The 18,153-nt window shown below is 35.2% G+C and overlaps 2 protein-coding genes and 1 non-coding gene across 5 annotated transcripts in view; 2 read left to right on the top strand and 1 right to left on the bottom strand.

Moving 5' to 3' along the window:
* LOC142337867 (E3 ubiquitin-protein ligase HERC2-like) overlaps positions 1 to 18,153 on the top strand; it is a 159,742-nt gene that overhangs the window by 9,294 nt on the left and 132,295 nt on the right. For all 3 annotated transcript variants that reach the window (XM_075387469.1, XM_075387467.1, XM_075387468.1), the window contains exons 6-8: positions 5,878 to 6,200; positions 11,814 to 11,993; positions 17,600 to 17,729. In XM_075387469.1, the coding sequence (XP_075243584.1) occupies positions 5,878 to 6,200; positions 11,814 to 11,993; positions 17,600 to 17,729 (633 nt within the window). The remainder of the gene's footprint in view (positions 1 to 5,877; positions 6,201 to 11,813; positions 11,994 to 17,599; positions 17,730 to 18,153) is intronic.
* LOC142337869 (uncharacterized) overlaps positions 1 to 18,153 on the bottom strand; it is a 240,646-nt gene that overhangs the window by 200,155 nt on the left and 22,338 nt on the right. The window lies entirely within an intron of this gene.
* On the top strand, positions 6,449 to 6,530 carry Trnal-cag (transfer RNA leucine (anticodon CAG)). Its single transcript has one exon. It is a non-coding gene; the product is annotated as a tRNA-Leu (tRNA).

Genomic DNA, 18,153 nt, shown 5'->3' with positions numbered 1-18,153 from the left:
CCTTTGTCAGTCGCGTATTTCGCGACTAGGCAAAGAACGGCCCGCGGAAATCGGAAGCAGAGAATAACTCAGCTTCAAAAGATGAAAAATTGAATGGGAAAAAAGAAACAGTTATTGGTTTTTATATAGTTTCGATAAAACAACCTTAATGATCTCTTTGAACCTCTCTTCCGTCGATGTGACGAGAAGAATACAAACTAAAGCATAAGCAGTCAAAGCAAGCACAAAGAGTTGAGTCTGGTCTCGAATTTGTTTTTCATTTTATTTTTCAGCTGTTATGGGTATGTTATTTTGCTTGGGCGGAGACGTGATGTTTTCCTCTGATCGCCTCTCCGGCTTTTAGTTATTGCAGCCTTGTTTTCTTTTAATCGCTTTTACTTGGTCAAGATCCGCCAGCTCGTGAACTCGCTCGTGAACTTTGGTTTGCTTACGCCATTCTCGCACAGCTGTGTGTTGACACAATCATATCGCGTTTTTTAGATTCGTTGGCTATACTAGCTTCAATCTCTGAAGGGGTTCGTTGATATAGATGTTTTTCTATTGATATGGATGGGTTTTCTTTTTAAGGTGCCATATCTTCGTATAGACGTTGTTTCTGTCATCAAAATATAGGAAATTACCAATTACCGATGGCAATTGTATCGCATTTCCTATTCTGAGCAGTATGTAGCAAGCCTTTACGTTCTCAAATGGAATGTAAATTTTTAAAATTTCAGTGCTTCTGTAGTCACATCTTTACATTTTCTCGCATTGAATGGTAGGTTTACTATATTACTAGAATCCTTTATTTTATAACGCTCTTGAACGCGCAAGCGGTTGTTTAATGTTTTGTTACATTCTTAAGGTTATCAATTGCTTCCGAAAAATCTTTGTTTTTACTTCATCCGCTGTGTACTTTCTACTCAGACCTGAAGAGCCTGGGTTTTGCACTTGTATCATCAATTGAATCCATCAAATGATGATAAATTGATAACAAAATGCTGTACAAAATAACACGGGAGAAGAGAAATGAATACAAAGTTCTTATGCTTTAAAGTTGTCAATAGTAAGCCACAGTTGCCGCGCCAAGGATTTCTTTGAATTGTACGTCAGGACTTGTCCTGCTATGTTTTTTTTACTTCATCGTACTAAATTTTTTTGCTTCACCTTAGTTCACAGTTTGTTCAACATTTTGCATGCAATCTTTTTGACTTCTCTGGGCGAGTTTCACTCTCTCATTCTGCTAAAAGTGTTGTTCTTAGTTTCCATCTCTAATGCTTATTGAGATTGATACTAGACCCTGTGTAGTCTCACTACGAAACGAGTATGTTCAGCTAAAAAATGATGTCAAAATAGTTGCACTTTAATATTGTTCCAAAAATTATTTTTACATTTTTTTCTCTTCTGTCAATCCCAATTTTGGTTATACCAATCAACGGCGGCTATTTTCCGGCACTCTGCCGCGTATGTTTACATACAGATCACTGCAGTAGGGTGTCTGCATGGTCAGTCAAGAAAACCAGTTTTTTGAATTTTTTGTTTTGATTTTCAAATAAACTAGTGGTTACTTCTGAGCGCCGATTTTCTCAAGAACTGCTTTTGAACTTTTGTCAAGCTAAATTTTTTCAATGAGAGAATATCAAACTTAAATATATAAGCTGTTTTTCATTAAATTGATGTAATTGGTATGTTCAATGTTTTTAATAACCGCCCTCATCTTCTCAGCCGGCTATTATAGCGCTGCTAATTACGACTCGAAGAGGAGTATTGGAGAAGTCCTTTTTTTAAATCACTTTAGTTGGAGTGAGTTTTGAAGCAGGAAATGAAACGCGTGAAAAATTTTAGTGGTTTGGGTTTTAAAGAAAATTGAAGAAGGGAGCGAAAAGAGAGTGGTTTTTTGTTCATTGCGCTGTTTTCGAGAGAGCGAGAAATTGAGGTGTGAAAAAAATTTCTGTAAGCGAGCGAAATTTTGTGTTCACGTGCGGCTTTTTAAAACAGTTTTTTCGTTATTTTTTTTTTGGTTTAGAAGTCTGATTATGATATTGTGTGATGCCGAGGGTTGTTTTAATAGTGGTTCGTACGTTTCTGGTCATTAGTAAGAATTTTATACTATTTTGCTGGTTTTTCAGCTATTTTGCTGAATTTTAGGCGAATTTTAGCAATTTTTTGCCTTTTGTTTTGTTATAATGCTGTGTATGGGCTTTGAATAGACGCATGTTAGTTACTGAGTCTTTAGATACCAAGTGATTACATTTTCTTAGGTTTTAAACGATTTTTTTGTTTAGAAAAATAACAATAAACTGAAAAATATTTAATTATTTTTCTTAATTTTTTCTGCTGTTTTTCGCTTTTTTCTAAACTTAGAGAAATTTTTCAGCCTATTCGACTTTCCTATTGTTATAGAAGTCCTACAGTACTATATTCGCTCCAATTAACGTTTTTCGGGTCTATATGCTGCCGTGAAATAAAAAAAGCTCAATTTTTTTATAATTGTTTTCAAGTTGTTTTTAAATGCCCTTTGTGTTCTTCAATTTTTATAGCATTTGGGGATGCCTATAGTTCAGATTAGTTGTTTTTGATGCGTTTTGATGATTTTGATTTAATTTTTTAGTCATTTTGTTAAGGATAACTGAGTAATTTTTATGAAGATTTCCGCAAATTTTCGTGGTTTTTTTTTGGAATTTTTGCTGAAATCTTATTGTCTGCTTTTTGCTACTTTTTAGTGTTCTAGCTTTTGATAGGAGCTTTTCTAGATGTCTTGTTGGAATATATTTAGTGCACTTTTCAATGACAACTATAACTAACTTTTCTTAATCTCTAACTTTTTTCTATTTTTTTCGTTCTTCGTTTTTACTTTTATAGACAGACAATGATTTGGATTGGTGGACGCTTCACCAGATGTAGTAAAAAAAGTTTTTTTTTGAAATAATGATTTGAATTCAGCATAATGGTACTTCATTTATAATTTGTGGCCGATTTTTTTGTTTTTTTACAGAGATTATTTTTGGTTTTGTTTTTCATTTCTTTTACCTTCGTTTATTCTACTTGAAAATTTTGTGTTGGGTTTTTGTCTCAATTTGCAGTGATTCAACGAAATAAAACTAAACCCATTGCATGGGTTTTCGCCAAAAGTTGTATTTTTAATGGCCGCCCTCATCTCCTCAGCCGGCTATTATAGCGCTCCCAATTTTTTTTTAATTCGTCGAACTTTTTTTCGCTTTACCCATTTTGCCGCTTTTTCGACATTTGGCGTGAAATCTTTTTGACTTCTCTAGGCTAGTTTCACTCTACTGTCATTCTGCTTAAAGTCCTTTTAAACAGCAGCTGCTCAGCAAAGCAATTCAAAGTGAAGAGAGTCAGTATAAAAAAATCAAAGTCAGAAATAGAAACGGGATAAACCCATAAAGCCCAATTTTAGATGCCCGGTACTTGAATTTTGTTCTCATAGGTTTTAGTTACTATCTATAATGCTTATTGGTATTGATACTAGACCCCTTAGCCTCTCACTGAGAGACAGGAGTATGTTCAATTACGAAATGACATCAAAACAAATCGCACTTAAAACTGTTTTTATACAAAAATCAATTTTTTTTAATCTGCAAACATGTAAATTAAACTAACCACTTGGTTAATGTTACATGTTAGAAATTTATTAATCAAACATCATTTTTTTCTAATTTATAACAAACTAAGGTTCGGTTTTCGTAAAATAATTTAATAAAAAATATGTTTAACTCCTGCAACCCTTCTGTCTATTGGAACTCTTTCGTGTCGTTTAAGCATTTCCTCTGTAACTTTTTGTTTAAATTTGGTCTTCGACGTTTCTTTTCTAATTGTAATTGGAAGTGTCTTCCATTTTTGATTAAAGTTACGAACAATTGAACCATTACTCCATTTTGACTTACATTTTTGTTCTAAGAAAAGGTTATGGGTTTTTGTTTACAATAATAGGCACGTTTTCTAAAAATCTGAAATGTTTATTAGAGCGATTTCTTGTTTGTTTGAGAATATTGAAAAACCTTATTAAAGACACCCGTGTTATTTGGAGCTCTGCTGGAAGAATTTTAGTCTCCAGAAGTAGATCTCTGGCAGTATCGTATTTGGTTTTCATAAAGCAAACTTTTATTCCCCAGTTTATCTGTTTGTTAATTCTGTCAATAGAGTAAGATGGTAAATTTTGAAAAAAAATTGCGCTAAAATCTAAATGAGACAAAACTAGTGATTTAAAAAGATTTATTCTTGTTTTTAGCGGTACCTGATAACGAACCAAATATAATGATCTGATTGCTGAAGCCATTTTACTGATAACCTTATTTAGTTGATTTTGGTATGTCAGTTCCCTATCAATTATTTCACCTAAATATCTACATTTTTCAGATGCTTCCAATCGGTGTCCCTTGAAATCGACAGTTTCAATGATGGGCAATTTTTCATTCCTGAACACCATTAACTCCGTTTTTTTCTCATTCAAAGTTAACCTGTTTTGTTTCATATATTGATCTGTCTAATGTATCTTCAGCTATTAGCTGCAAATTTGCTTCATTCTTTGCGTGACATAGAATTGCTGTATCATCTCCAAACTGTAATACATCACAATTCGTTGATACAGCTTCACTGAAATCGTTGACATAAAGTATAAAAATTAGAGGCCCTAAGACAGTTCCCTGAGGAACACCGTGATTTATGACAACCCAATCTGATTTTGCTATCCCATTTTTTACACACTGTTTTCTATCACAAAGGAAAGAGTTTAATAAGATTCTTGCATTTTCTCCATTTCCATACCTTTTTATTTTGTTCATAAAAACATCTATAGATATTGAGTTGAAAGCCTTTGCTAAGTCTAAAAAGAGTGTGACAACATTTTCGTTTTCGTCAACGCATTGGTTTATCTTTTCAGTAAATGAAATGATAGTATCGAGACAGGACTTTCGCTTTTGAAAGCCGAATTGATTCTTGTTAATCAGACCATTAAGAGTTAGATGGTGAGTTAGTTGTTCAAGTAGTAATCGCTCAAAAATTTTTGCTAGAGTTGGTGTGACTGATATGGGTCGATAGTTTTCTGGTTCTAGTCGGTCTCCCTTCTTATAGACAGGTGTAACAGGCGCTGTTTTCAAAATATTAGGAAACGTGTTTTTGTTTATACATTCATTGACGACAAATTGTAAATGAGTTCCAATAGACAGTTTACTATCTTTTAGCGCCCATGCTGGAATATAGCCCGGTCCGGGAGATTTATGCTTAGGTAGATTATCAATAACATTATACAATTCTTTTCTGGTGACTGGTCGGAAGCTAAGTTCCGGTCCATCAAATGTTAGGGAAGAACAATTTGGAGCAACGTCTTTGCCTTTGTATAATCCTAGTCTCGCAAAACAATTATTAAGAACATTGGCAATCTCTCTGTCATCCTCAACAAAATGACTATCTTCCCTTAATTTGTCAATTTTTTCTATTTGGCTGTTGGAATTGATCCTGTTTTTGATGAATTTCCATTGTTCTCTTGAAGTTGGTAGCTGCTGGAAAAAATTCTTTGTGTAATCATCTGCAGCTTTTTTCAGTTTTCTATTCACTGAATTGCGTAAAGATTTGTAAATGTTATAAATCTCTGATTTTGGGTTTTTCTTCCACGCATTAAAGAGACGATGTTTTTCATTTATGAGACCACGTAATTCTTTTGTCAACCATTGCTTCTTGTTGATATTTTCTTTTCTTTCAATCCCAATAGAGTTATGGGAATCAACGGCGGCTATTTTCCGGCTATCTGCCGGGTATGTTTATTTATTGAAACGCATCCCTTATAAAGGTAGTCTGTCGACAGGTAACTATAATAGTCCAGAACTAATGTAGTACAAACATTAACTAAAAGGAGATTTTATCCTTCACCATATTTAACAGGTATACGGTGAGCAGGAATGGACCACATCGGAGATGTACCTGCAAAATTTTGACTCTCCAAATACGAAAAGTGAAAACAGTTTTCTGGTACCATTGAACGAAGCTGCGACCTTCCTTGCGTGTCATTTGGATCTGGCTGTTCAAGATAAACTGGAAATGAATTCTGACAAGGAGATAGCGAGTTGTGTAGACTATGAAGTTGTGAGTGCAGGAGCTATCGACCAGGATATGTTGGATTTCCTGCAGAATGGAGAAAAAGTGAAGAGTTGTTGCGAAGCAAAGAACTACTGCTTCTTCTTGCTTGAAAATGGATGCATTTATTGGTAGGGATTAGAAATAGTTTAAATTAGGGTGCAATCTAAGGTTAAGATTAGAGATACGATTAAATCATTTCAATCTGCGATCAGTTGTGCCTGAATCTCGAGTTTATAACGATAGATTATCTAGTTATCTAGAGCTATGACGTCATAAACTCACAATACCATCGCGTTGAAACCCTCACTGGCATACTTTATCATGTGTGACTAAACTGAGCCACAGCTTCGGCTGAAACTTATCCGAGGAGAATATAGGCAGGATGGCCGAGCGGTCTAAGGCGCTGCGTTCAGGTCGCAGTATCTTCGGATGCGTGGGTTCGAATCCCACTCCTGTCAAACTGTTGACTATTTGATGTTAACCAATAACCACTACTCTTTATTTTGGTAAAGTACCGCCACACCATTCTCGTGAATACATTGTTTTATAGCTGCAAAGCTGTGAGCAAATTAGATATGTTACTGTGCTCTTGGTTTTTTATTTTGTTCGCTATTGCTTTTTTCTCAGTTTTTTTTATTGAACCTGTTATATTGTCTGTCAAATGGTAATATTCCGTTGCGACCTACCATTTTCTGTAGTACAAAGTCTTTCCAACAGTACTTTAGGAGTCGAAACTTAGTAACTTTTTATGAGATGTTTATTAGCCGCGTCAGCAATTCCAGGCGGCTATTTTTGCGCTCCTATTTTTTTATCGTCTAACAGATTTTTGTTTCGTCTTACCCTGACTTTGAGCTTTCAAAGCGATGATGACTTTTCATGACTTTGAGCTTTCAAAGCGGGATAAACAGAAAAAGCTCAGCGGGCATCAAGTTTCATTAGAGGACCTTAGCCGCGTTCGGTAGTCCTTCAAGTACTTTGAGTGGTGAACTTACCTCACTTAAGAAAATGACTTGTGAAATCACTTAATGAACTTTAAATTTTATGACAATTTACTAGTTAAAGATCAATAGTGTGCATCTAAGTTTTACCAAACGTACTTTCCCTAATTCTTGAGTATAAGAGTCTTGAGTTTATGGTTTCGATTATTATTTTTGAATAAGCTCCCTTAGGGCTTTTTCCTTATAGAGCGTATGTGTCTCATAAAAATGACAGACCGGATCTAACCCAAAAGGTCTAATGGTCTATATTAAAGGACTGGTGGTTAATCTGTCTATCTTTTAGTTGCTTCAATTCCATGGAAGGCCTGAAGCGTCTATCGCGGCTATTTTCCGCGGATATTTCCCGCTGCGCTCACTTACGCCCCTTCAATTAAGCTAAAGCTAGTCGCACTAACCCGTGCCTTAATACTGACGAAGCCAACCGCTCGCCGGTCGTTTGAGAGAAGTTCGCCCGACGTTAGTCGGTTATGTTTCAGTTTTGAAAGCCGCCCTCATCTTCTCAGCTGGCTATTATAGCGCTCCTATTTTGTTTTTCACTTCGTCGGACTTTTTTTCGCTTTACCCATTTTGCCGCTTTTTCGACATTTTGCGTGAAATCTTTTTGACTTCTCTAGGCTAGTTTCACTCTTCTGTCATTCTACTCAAAGTTCATTTAAACAGCAGCTGCTTAGCAAAGCAATTCAAAATGAACAGAGTCAGTATTAAAAAAAGTAAAGTCAAATGGTAACGGGATAAACCCATAAAGCCCATTTTTAGATGCCCGGTACTTGAACTTTGTTCTCATAAGTTTTAATTACTATTTCTTATGCTTATTGGTATTGATAGTAGCCCCTGTAGCCTCTCTCTAAGAAACAGAAGTAAGTTCAACTACGAAATGCCATAAAAAAATCGGACTAAAAATGTTTTTGCACAAAAATCTTTTTTTTTTCGATATCTTCTTTTCTTTCAATCCCAATCATGCTTATTGGAATCAACGGCTGCTATTTTCTGCAATCTGCCGGGTATGTTTGTGTTTTCTCATGTAAATGTTCTTTTTTACGGAAGAATTAGTGTAATCAAGTATGAGGTGTTTCGGGTAAATGAGGATGCTTACTTTCCACTTCGAGTCATTTACGAAATTCGTCCGGCTATCCTGTATATATTAAAAGCGTGAGCTATAAAATGGGACAAAAATTTTTGCATGTTTAAGGGGAATCACGAAGCGCATCTTTAAGAACCGCATTGAGGAGCATGATTAAGTGAAAATATCGGGAGAGGTCATTGATATAAAAGGCTCAAAGTAGATAGGTGAGAACCAAACCCGGTACAATATGTTTACTCACAACATAAAAGCGATTGTGAGAGACGACGATTTTTAGCAGTTTTAGCGCAGTTGGGAAGATGGAAGACTGCAAATCTAATTTTACTGGATTTGAATCCGTGTCGGGTACCTTACTGTTTGTCGCCAAGAAAACTTCTAATCTACAGCATGCCACCTGGCGTTCTAGAGAAATTCTTGGAAAGTTTTTTCGTTTATGTTCCTGTGTTTGACTGTCGGTGTGTGTCTGGGGGATTGAAAAATGGCAATTGTTTTTTCTTTGTAGCAATTCTTTTTTCGTGTCTCTTGGTGTCTGCTTTTTTTAACTTTTTGAATGGTGTTTTTCTTGTAAAAACCGATGGGTTATTTTATAGCTCCGAAACAAATTTTTGAGCAAATATTTAGCAGAGACTATTTCTTTTTTCCTTATCTCTTCTCTTTCTTCTCGCTTTCGTTCTCCTTTCTTGCTATTACTCTTTCTTTGTTTCTCTCTCTCTCTGTCTTTTTTTCCGTCTCTCTATTTCTTTCTCTATTTTTTGCTTTTTTTCCAACAATGTATGATGAATATATCGGTTGCCCAAACTTGAGTGATCAAGAAAACCGTTTCAGCATTGTCCCCCCCCAAGAAACGGGAGGTCAAAACAGAATATATCCAAGAGCTACAATCGTTCTGCGTCGAGCTGAATTGAAAAATTCAGAGCTGCGTCTCCACGGTTGATTTTGTTTACCCACAGGTTAAAGTTGTAGCTGCTGATTTGCTGTTTATTACCATTATCCAAAATTTGCTATGAAAATCAGTTTTGAGCAGTTGTAGTCGAGTTGGCTAATCTTCAGTTAAATTTAATATCAGTCGCACTTGAACTATCTCAGCGTAAGATTCCTTAATCACGCAACCTAGAAAAATGCATGCATTTGAGACGCGCTATACCGTCAAATTTAAACTCCTACTCTGTACCTATTTTGCGCTCATTAAACATTTCGCATAAGAAAAACAAATGAGCCTTCAATGCCATGACCGAAATTTGGCGGATGTAGAAAGGGCAATAGACATATGCAATACGCATCGGTAGCGTAATGGATAAGACCTATGGCTGTTAAGCGAGGGGCATGGGTTCGCGGCCGATTTTGTGCAATAGATGACATCGTGTTGGGTCAATAATGGGTAAATATTTTGTTTAAGACAACACTGTATGTTTGGCTGTCTGTCTGTGGGTCCCTGTTTCTTTCTCTTAAGTAGTTAATCTTTTTTATAAAATTGTTTCCTTTTTGTTTTTTATATTTAGGTTGCACTTGAGTGCAACGGTAACGCTTTTTATCTTCGCATGTCTTAGCGGTGCAGCTCAAAGTAGTCATTGGGTTTTGTGATTCGCTGCACCGCCATATTCAATCTGGAATCGTTTTGCGCTCATTAAACGAGCGGCAGAACGAAAACAAGCCGGCCAATGATGCCATCAACCTGATGTTGGATTATGTAAAAAGTGCCATGTACATTAGCAAAACGCATCTGCAGCGTAAGAGATAAATCTTTTGGCTCTTAGGCTGGGGAAATGTTTTCGCGCCCGAGTTGATGCCAGAAATGGCTACTGTATTCTTTGCCCAAGAATGGGAAATTGTTTTTTAATACACTCCTGTCTGTCTTTCTTTCTTCTTTTTCCCTTTGATTCGTTCTTATTTTTGTTATTTTTCTCCTTTCTCGAATTAATTGTAACTCGCACTTAGGCAGAATAGTTAACGGCGCTCCTTTTCCTTTTAATGATCCTTAAACGTGCTGCCTAGCTTCATACACCCACACGTTTTGAAAGGAGCATTACTGCCATATTTAAATTCCTAACCTGCTTATATTTTTCGATCGTTATGCATGCGGCATAGCAAAAACAAGCACTTTGAAGCAAAAGTATACCGGTGTAATAGCAATATTCATCGCTATTGTCATGGATAAGAACTATGGCTGATAAGCGAGGCGTATGGATTTGCGCCCTAGTTGGTGCCAAAAATGGCTACAAGATTGTTGTGTCAACAATGTTTTGAGTTTTTTTATGCACTTCTGTCTTTTGTTTCTTTTTCATCAATTCTTTTTATCCTTCCAGTTTTTATTTTCTTCCTTTTATAAAAAAATTAAGTCACGCTTGAGCGCAATGGTTAACAGCGTTTTTTTTTACGTTTTTCACGGTCCGTAAACAGGGTGCCTAGCGTAATACACAAACTTTTTGAGACGAGCTTTACTGTCATATTAAAGCTCCGAATCTGCTTCCTTTTGTGCAAGCAAGCCGGTGATTAAGCAAGCCGCGTACCAATAACAAGCAAATCAGGTAGCTGTTGACCAAAAAGTGGCTTATGTACCGCCGCGCAACAGACCATAGCTTTACGAATGGGTTGTGTATGGGATAGAACCTTTGGCTGTTAAGGGAAGGGCATAGGTTCCACTTCTTTTTGTCTATCTTTCTATATCTTTAATGCTTTTCACGTTTATTTCTTATTTCTTCAATCTTCTATATATCTTTTATAATAAATTTGATTGGCACTTGAGCGAAATGGTTTAACAGCGCTTCTGTCGTCGCCTTTTTTATCGGTTCTTAAACATGGAGCCTAGTTTAGTACATGCATTTTGAGACGCACTGTACCGCCTGATTGAAGATCCTAATTTGCGCATTTTTGTGCGCTTATTAAGCATGCGGCATAGCAAAAACAAGCGAGCCACAAAATTCCAGTGTCTAGAAATTTGCTTGAATTGGTTATCATGTTTTTTATTTGAACTTTGGTCCCTGCTCTTGGTGATCTTTTAACTAGTGATCTCAACATTGTGTCGCTGATGTGGTCGCGGAGTCTGTCAGCTATGTTATGATGAAGTTTTCCCGTTTTTGTCTTCTGTTTGTTCGGTAGTGTTTTTTCGCTATCTTATTATTTTGGTTTTAGTGCTTAAAATCGCAGACAATTAGGTTTTTTGCAGACGAACTATTTATTAGATACACAAATCAGGCTTTTCCTTTTGAGTTCTGCAATTGGATTTTTGCCCGCCTTTTCTGTTTTTTTATTCTTTTGCTCGTCGTTGGTTCTCTGCTTTGCTATCTGTTTTATATGAAACTGGCCTTTTCTTTGCTACAGTGTTACTCTTGTTTTCTTTATTCAATCTTTTTTATGTTTTTTTCCCTGAAACCTGTAATTTGATTTTTGGATCTATGATCTGAAAGTTTCTTTAAGTTATTGTGTTCGCAATGTTCGCATGATGCACCTTTTAAGAATTTAAATATCAGAGTTGGTTCTCGTATCTATGTTAAAGTTCGATTTTAGTCGTAGTAAAATTCGTAAGGCAATGAACCCAAAAAATTGTATTGAATTCAGGTTTTTAGAAAATAGATACCACTAAAGGGCCTAATTATAGAAATGGGGCGACTCTTGGTATGTAATATTTCATGGCTGAACTGTTAATTTTCTGAATGTATTTACAGGCACAAGCGCGCGCCCTTGTACGTAGAGAACAATTTGCCAACCCTGTTGGAGGGAGGGTGCTGGGGCGATGGTAAAGTGTCCGCTATGGACTCGAATGTCATGAATGAGATGGAAGTGATCGTAGTTCAAGAGGCTGATGACTTGGGACGACTGTTTGTAGCCTACTTAGGACACGAACTGTTAGTATACAATCATACCTCTGTTTTTAATTGCTCTGGAACGAAGATTAAGTTTTTTTTATGCTAAATTTTTGCTTGACCGTTTTTGCGTTTTTGTTCTGGGACGTTCTTTGACTTTTTCACACTATAGTTCTTCATTTTTGAGTGATCTCAATTGCTCTCATTGTCTGTTGATAACATAAAGCGATTGTATACCCGATCTTTATATCTATATCTGTCCGTTAAGTTACCAAGTTTTAGGTGATTGGAACATTTTGCTTCTAAAGATTGCTTGGTTTTGTAACGACAACTAAAAAGCGTCTGACGACAACTAAAAGTTGAAGTAAATTCAAGAAGTGGGAAAAAAGAATTTTCATTAGATATTTTTGATACTGGTTCATTTTAATTGGCTCTAGAAATTTTGTAAAAATTGTACAATAAATACTCTAAAAATGTTGAGCGTGTGGAATTTCAACAGCGAACAAAACTTCAGCAAAAAGAATTAACAGACTTAGCCGGAAGACTCTGGAAACAAAACCGAGCCTTCGTTCTAATCTAAACATGAAACCAAAACTAACAAACTGCTTGAAAAGCTACCAATTTTTTTAAATCTTTTACATAATTGTTCCGACCCCTCTTGAGGGGGGGGGGAGGAACTATAATTTCAAAAGGTTTTTTTTTTTTTTTTTTGTTCAGTCAATTTTGGCCGATCGATATATTCATCGTAGAGAGTTGAGACTGGTATCATTAGAAAGCTTGTCCAGCGTAGAATATGGAATTAAAAAGATTTTTTTGATTTTCGTTCTTGAAATTGAGATATTGAGGTTTAAACTTTCCAGAAAATAGAGTGAATTCAGTTGATTTCATTCACTTTTTCAGAATTTTTGAGTAAAATTTTGCCAATTTTGATAAAATTTAATAAAATTCTTCAAGAAAATGTTGTTTATTTTACGTTTAAAGACCCAATATATTGTCGGCTAATTTCATTGAATTTTTTTGTCGCAAATTCCGGCTAAATATTTCACAAAATTCAGACTTTTTCATCAAAAACAGCTCGAAATAAGTTTCTTTAGTCCACTCTGATTAAATTTGCAGGAAGTGCGCACCCAAAGACCTCTAACACAATCTTTGTGGACCGAAAAGGGGGCTAATTCCACTTCAACTTCCGTTGAGAGTGCTCTGTAAATAAAACTTTGCCGTTTTTTGCTAACTTTACTCGTTAATTATCAAAAACGCAGCATTTATTTTTGATTTTTAACTAACAAAATATCTATATTAATGACATTCCAAAAAATAAATATTCCTAATGGACAATCAGCATTAGCAGGACTAGTTCTGTACCAACCTTGCACCGTTACAATCCGAAAATAATTCGGATTGTCGTCAGTCAGTTTTTTATAAAAAAAAAAGTTCGATCTTTTTTATATTGATTAAATAACAGAACATTTCAAATCAAAGCTCACTAGTGATAGGTCCTATTGGCTTCCTAATTAGCTCGAAATTAGTTTCTCTAGTTGATTGCTTGAAAGCTTATGGTCGTTTTGACTTTTAAAATACTCGATTTTTAAATAAAGAAGGGTTATTGAACTTTGCCTCCATTTTTCTCTTAATTTGGTCAACTTCTAGCTTAGTGTCAGCAATCAAAGAGTGCTCTTTCCTTCTGCTGAATTCAAATTTAGTCTTTATTGCGGTTTTACGCCTTAAGTTATAGTGTTCTGGCTTTGACACTACTAGATTTCACATTTTTTTTTTAATTTTTAGGTATTTGCCCATGTTTCATGTTTTCTAGTTTTGTCAAATTATCACGTTATTGTCTGTTCATATATCACATTTTTCGAGTTCAGAATAACGCACAATTGATAATATTTAAATCCTGAACGATATAGATTGTGGTTCTTTACCGCTTCGACATTCGACAGTACTTTCTCGAAGTATTTAACTGAATTTTTTAATTTTGTCTTTAACTGTCGTTTTTACTTTGTCTTTTTAGTCGTATTTAATTTCCTGTACAATGACCCGGTTTGATTGGCTTTTCCTGGAAGAGTAGATGAACCGATGTTCTGATATTAGAAGATAGATAATGGATTTCACGACTTTGAAAACAATTGTTTTCCAAAATGAAAAAAAAACATTTCAACTTTGCAATTTTGTTCCTTTTATTGTCTGTTTGTTACCTGGTCTCGTTAGATAAAGGTTAAAGATGACATTATTTTTGTCAAGGGAAGGTGTCAAAAGGGGATTGGTGTCACAAAATCTAATTTTTTTAAAGAATTCGTTATGACTTTACTGGCTTCTACTGACTTTACTGTTCGACACGGGTTTTTCACAAAAAAAGTCAATTAATTTTTGATTTTTGTCATATTTGACGTTCTTTTTGTAGACGTAAGGCTTGTTCTGGATAATTGCAGGTCTCGAGGCCTTCCTTTGGAAGAATAAATGAACATATTCAATGTTTTGATTTTGTATTTAATGGCTTTCATGTCTTTGGATATAAATTTTTTTCGATAAAAATAAGTATTATATAATTTTGCTGTTTTTTTCTTTTTGGTCTAATTGTTACCTAGTTTCATTAATGAGAGGTCACATGACACATTTCAAGGGAAGGTGTCAAAAGGGATTGATGTAACAAAATCTAATGTTTTAAGAGAATTCGTTATGACTTTACTGGCTTCCACACGGGTTTTTCAAAAAAATAGTAAATGAATTTTTGATTTTTGTCATATTTGACGTTCTTTTTGTAGACGTAAGACATAATCGGGATAATTGCAGGTCTCAAGGGCTTCCTTTGGAAGAATGGGCGAACCTATTAAAACTTTTCATTTTGTAATTAATGGCTTTTATGTCGTCGGAAATAAATTTTTTTTCAAAAAATATAAGTTTTAGATAATTTTGCATGTTTTCTTTTTTGTCTACTTGTTGCTTATTTTCAATAATGAGCGGCCACATAATACATTATCGGTGTTTGTCGAAGGTGCAATCGAACATATTTTGGGGGCCAAAGTATGGCTTTTCGGCTCCCAAAGCATTTTCTGGCAAGTTTTAATTAATTTTTAGATTGTTGTCTATTTGTTGTTCTTTTTGTAACTGCATAAAAAATTGAATACCAAGGGTTCTTAATTCCATTCTATAGAAGCATTGGTAATTGTAAACCTATGGAATTTTTTAGTTGATTCCTATTGGTTTTCATTATTTTGTAATTAATTGTTTTTCAAAAGTTCAGCGAATTTTCTAACTTAAAAGTTTCTGTTCTTTTTTGTCTAATTGTTACCAAGCTTTTTTATGAACTGGTGAATAACCAGTTTTTTCTTGTGAGTTACAAGTTTTTTTGATTATTTTCACTTTTATCTAACGCTATTTTGACTTCGCTTTTAAGTTTTGTTTTTGAAAACGGACAATTTTTCTGATGTAATCAATGTTTGTTGTTGTTGTTTGATTTTGCCGTTCGTCTTCGCTCGCTTTCTTAATATCAGCTTGTCCCATCAATCTAATGCATCTTTTTTTACTCCACTGAGTTATTTGCTTTGGAGGCTATCTTTTCGTTCATACACCAATTTTGTTTTGAAAAGTACTTGAATTTTTTGTTTTTCCATCTGTTCCTCATTTGGTGGACAATTATGCCAAAATTGGGGATGAGCGGGGTCGGAACCTTATGTGCAATCGCACATTACCGAGCCGCCTTGTTGAATCTAATTTTTTCTGAAAAATTGAGATAAACGAAAATGTTTCCCTGAATAATTGAGAAAAAGGAAATCAATAAGGCATTATAGGATTATTCCTCCGATCTTCACATATAGATCTCATGTCCTCGATCAACTTCAACTTAGCGAGCTTGTCTGGATATGTATGAGATATGTGAGTGCGGGATTGTGAGGTTGTTGGGCGAATGAGTGGAGTATATATACGAATTGAATAAATAAAAAAGTCGAAACCTTCTCAACCTGACCTTTTCAGCTTCATTATTACAGATCTTGTGTCCTCGATTAAAAATTTACGTTAGTATAAGAGTCATTTTTGTGAGGGAGGGTAGTCAATGCGACTTTTTTGCTTTTAGGTCAAAACCCTGAAGAAACACAGATTTGTAAAAAGTATAGGGGGGTATATTGGAGGAGGTAGGTAAATCAAGTTAGCTTCGAAATTCTTAATTAAAATGCATTTAAAATGAAAAAGATTTTCAGGGAGTGAAGTAATTGTTCAATTTTTGAAATAGTTGTTAGACTTTATTGCGAGCTGTTTATCGCTTTCATGTGGTTCGAATGCTAGGCGGCTTTTTTTGAAGTTGGATGATATTTGACATTAGGGGTCGTACTACTCTCGTTCAATCTTTTTTAATTGCTCTCGAACGAAGTTTGAAGCAATTATTGTAACCGTGTCTTTTTTATGCAAAGTTTGCGCTTCACCGTTTTCTTCTGGAAAATTCTTTCGGTGTCACTTCTTGAGTGACCTTTTCACGCTTGACTTCTTGATGGTTTGCTTGAGCTAAATTCTCTTATTGACAAATAAGTCTGCGTTGCAAAAATAAAACCGATTTTCAACTAGATGATAGGTGCGTGATAGCCAAATGCGCTTCAGTGAAATCCCTCCCGTCTCTCTAGGTTTTTTGCGCCCATAAAGAAAAGTTTATTTTCTGCACCTCCTCTGAATTAAATTGTCTTGTCGAACGAGAACAATTTGCCCGAAGTTAGTCGGTTTACGTTCGTTTTAGCTGACTGTTTCATTGAATTTAAATGAGTTTGAATTTGCTTATTTTGGAGAAATTATAGCATAATTGAATAATTTTCCGTCGTCTTTAAATTTTTCTTGCTCTAATTATTGATTTCTCTCAAACGAATATTGGAGCAAATGTACTATTCATGCTGGTCTTATGTAAATGCGATTCTTCGGTCTATGGACGTTTTTTCTGTGTTTAATTGCATTCATACAAAATTGGTAGCAATTATATTTGTTCTGCTGCCTTTTTAATGCAATTTTTCGTTTGATTTTTCGTCTGACGATTTAAATGTTTCATGCGCAAAAACTGGACATACATGTAAAACCCGGAGAGCATGAAGTGACTGAGCACCTCTCTTAGAGCCTTGCGCCTTTTTAGTCTCGTGGTATGCGATTCATGGAAATTGATGAGGGGACATATATTCATTGTGTGAAGGGCGTTTGTTAATTTTAAATGTTTAAATTAAAAATTAATAAACCCTCGACCTCACCTACCCTCCGCTGCGCTCACTTCACGCCCTTTTAAGTAAGCTAAAGCTAGCCTCACTAAACCTTAGCTAGCTACTGATTAAGCCAACCGCTCGGCGTTCGTTTGAGAGCAATTCGCTCCGACGTTAGTCGGTTATGTTATAAATTTTCTCAAGTAGAATGGACATCTGTTTGCAACTCTTATGGTATAAATTATGTAGCATAGTATGAATTCTCTTCGACAAGTCATCAATAGGTCCCATTGTTCCTGGTCAAGTGATGACCAGTATCAGTCCTACGATGTGTGGTGTATAAGTATGGGTAAATAGGCGGCAGCAGAAAAAGGTTTAGTAGATTTTACGTTTTCGAATTATGATGAAAGGTTTGAACTTGGCGCAAACGCACATTATGAATCCTCTTCGTTTTATAAAATATATTTTGCGTATTTTCAGCCTGGGCAATCCGTGCTGTGTGGAAGGAAGCATTGTGTTGTATAACGAAAAGGAAATAGCTACTCATGGTTCTGTGCAAAAGTTTGCAGTTGGCTCAAGCAAAGTCATGGCTTACACTGACAAAAATCAGGTGAATTTGCAAAGGACGCCATTGTTATTTTGACTAATCCTCATCGTTATATGCAATTGATAAATGTGAATGATTACTCGTTTGAAATAACGCCATCTCTGTAAGAGAGTTCGTTATTCTTGTAATAAAAATATTTCCTTACAAACTTCATAAGAATATCTTTAAAATTTTCAGAATCTTTTAAATCTAACAGAAGACAAGATATTCTAGTTGCCTAGCTAGACAGTTGTTATATTCCTTTTATTCTATGCTTGTAAACTTCTTTAGCAACTTACTTCCCGTAATCTTAACAAAAATGACTTGTTCATTGTGTGTTCTATAATTTGACCCCTGCAAACGCGATTTGTTTGTTTGTTGGCTATTTTATTACGCTCTGGTAATTTGGAGTGCTGTTAGTTCAATGCTGATCAAGTTTCAATATTTT

Source organism: Convolutriloba macropyga, chromosome 4 (assembly GCF_964194025.1).
Source record: "Convolutriloba macropyga chromosome 4, txConMacr16.3, whole genome shotgun sequence".
Classification (NCBI taxonomy): domain Eukaryota; kingdom Metazoa; phylum Xenacoelomorpha; order Acoela; family Convolutidae; genus Convolutriloba; species Convolutriloba macropyga.
Note: the sequence above shows the minus strand (reverse complement) of the source record. Positions and strands in the feature narration are given on the sequence as shown.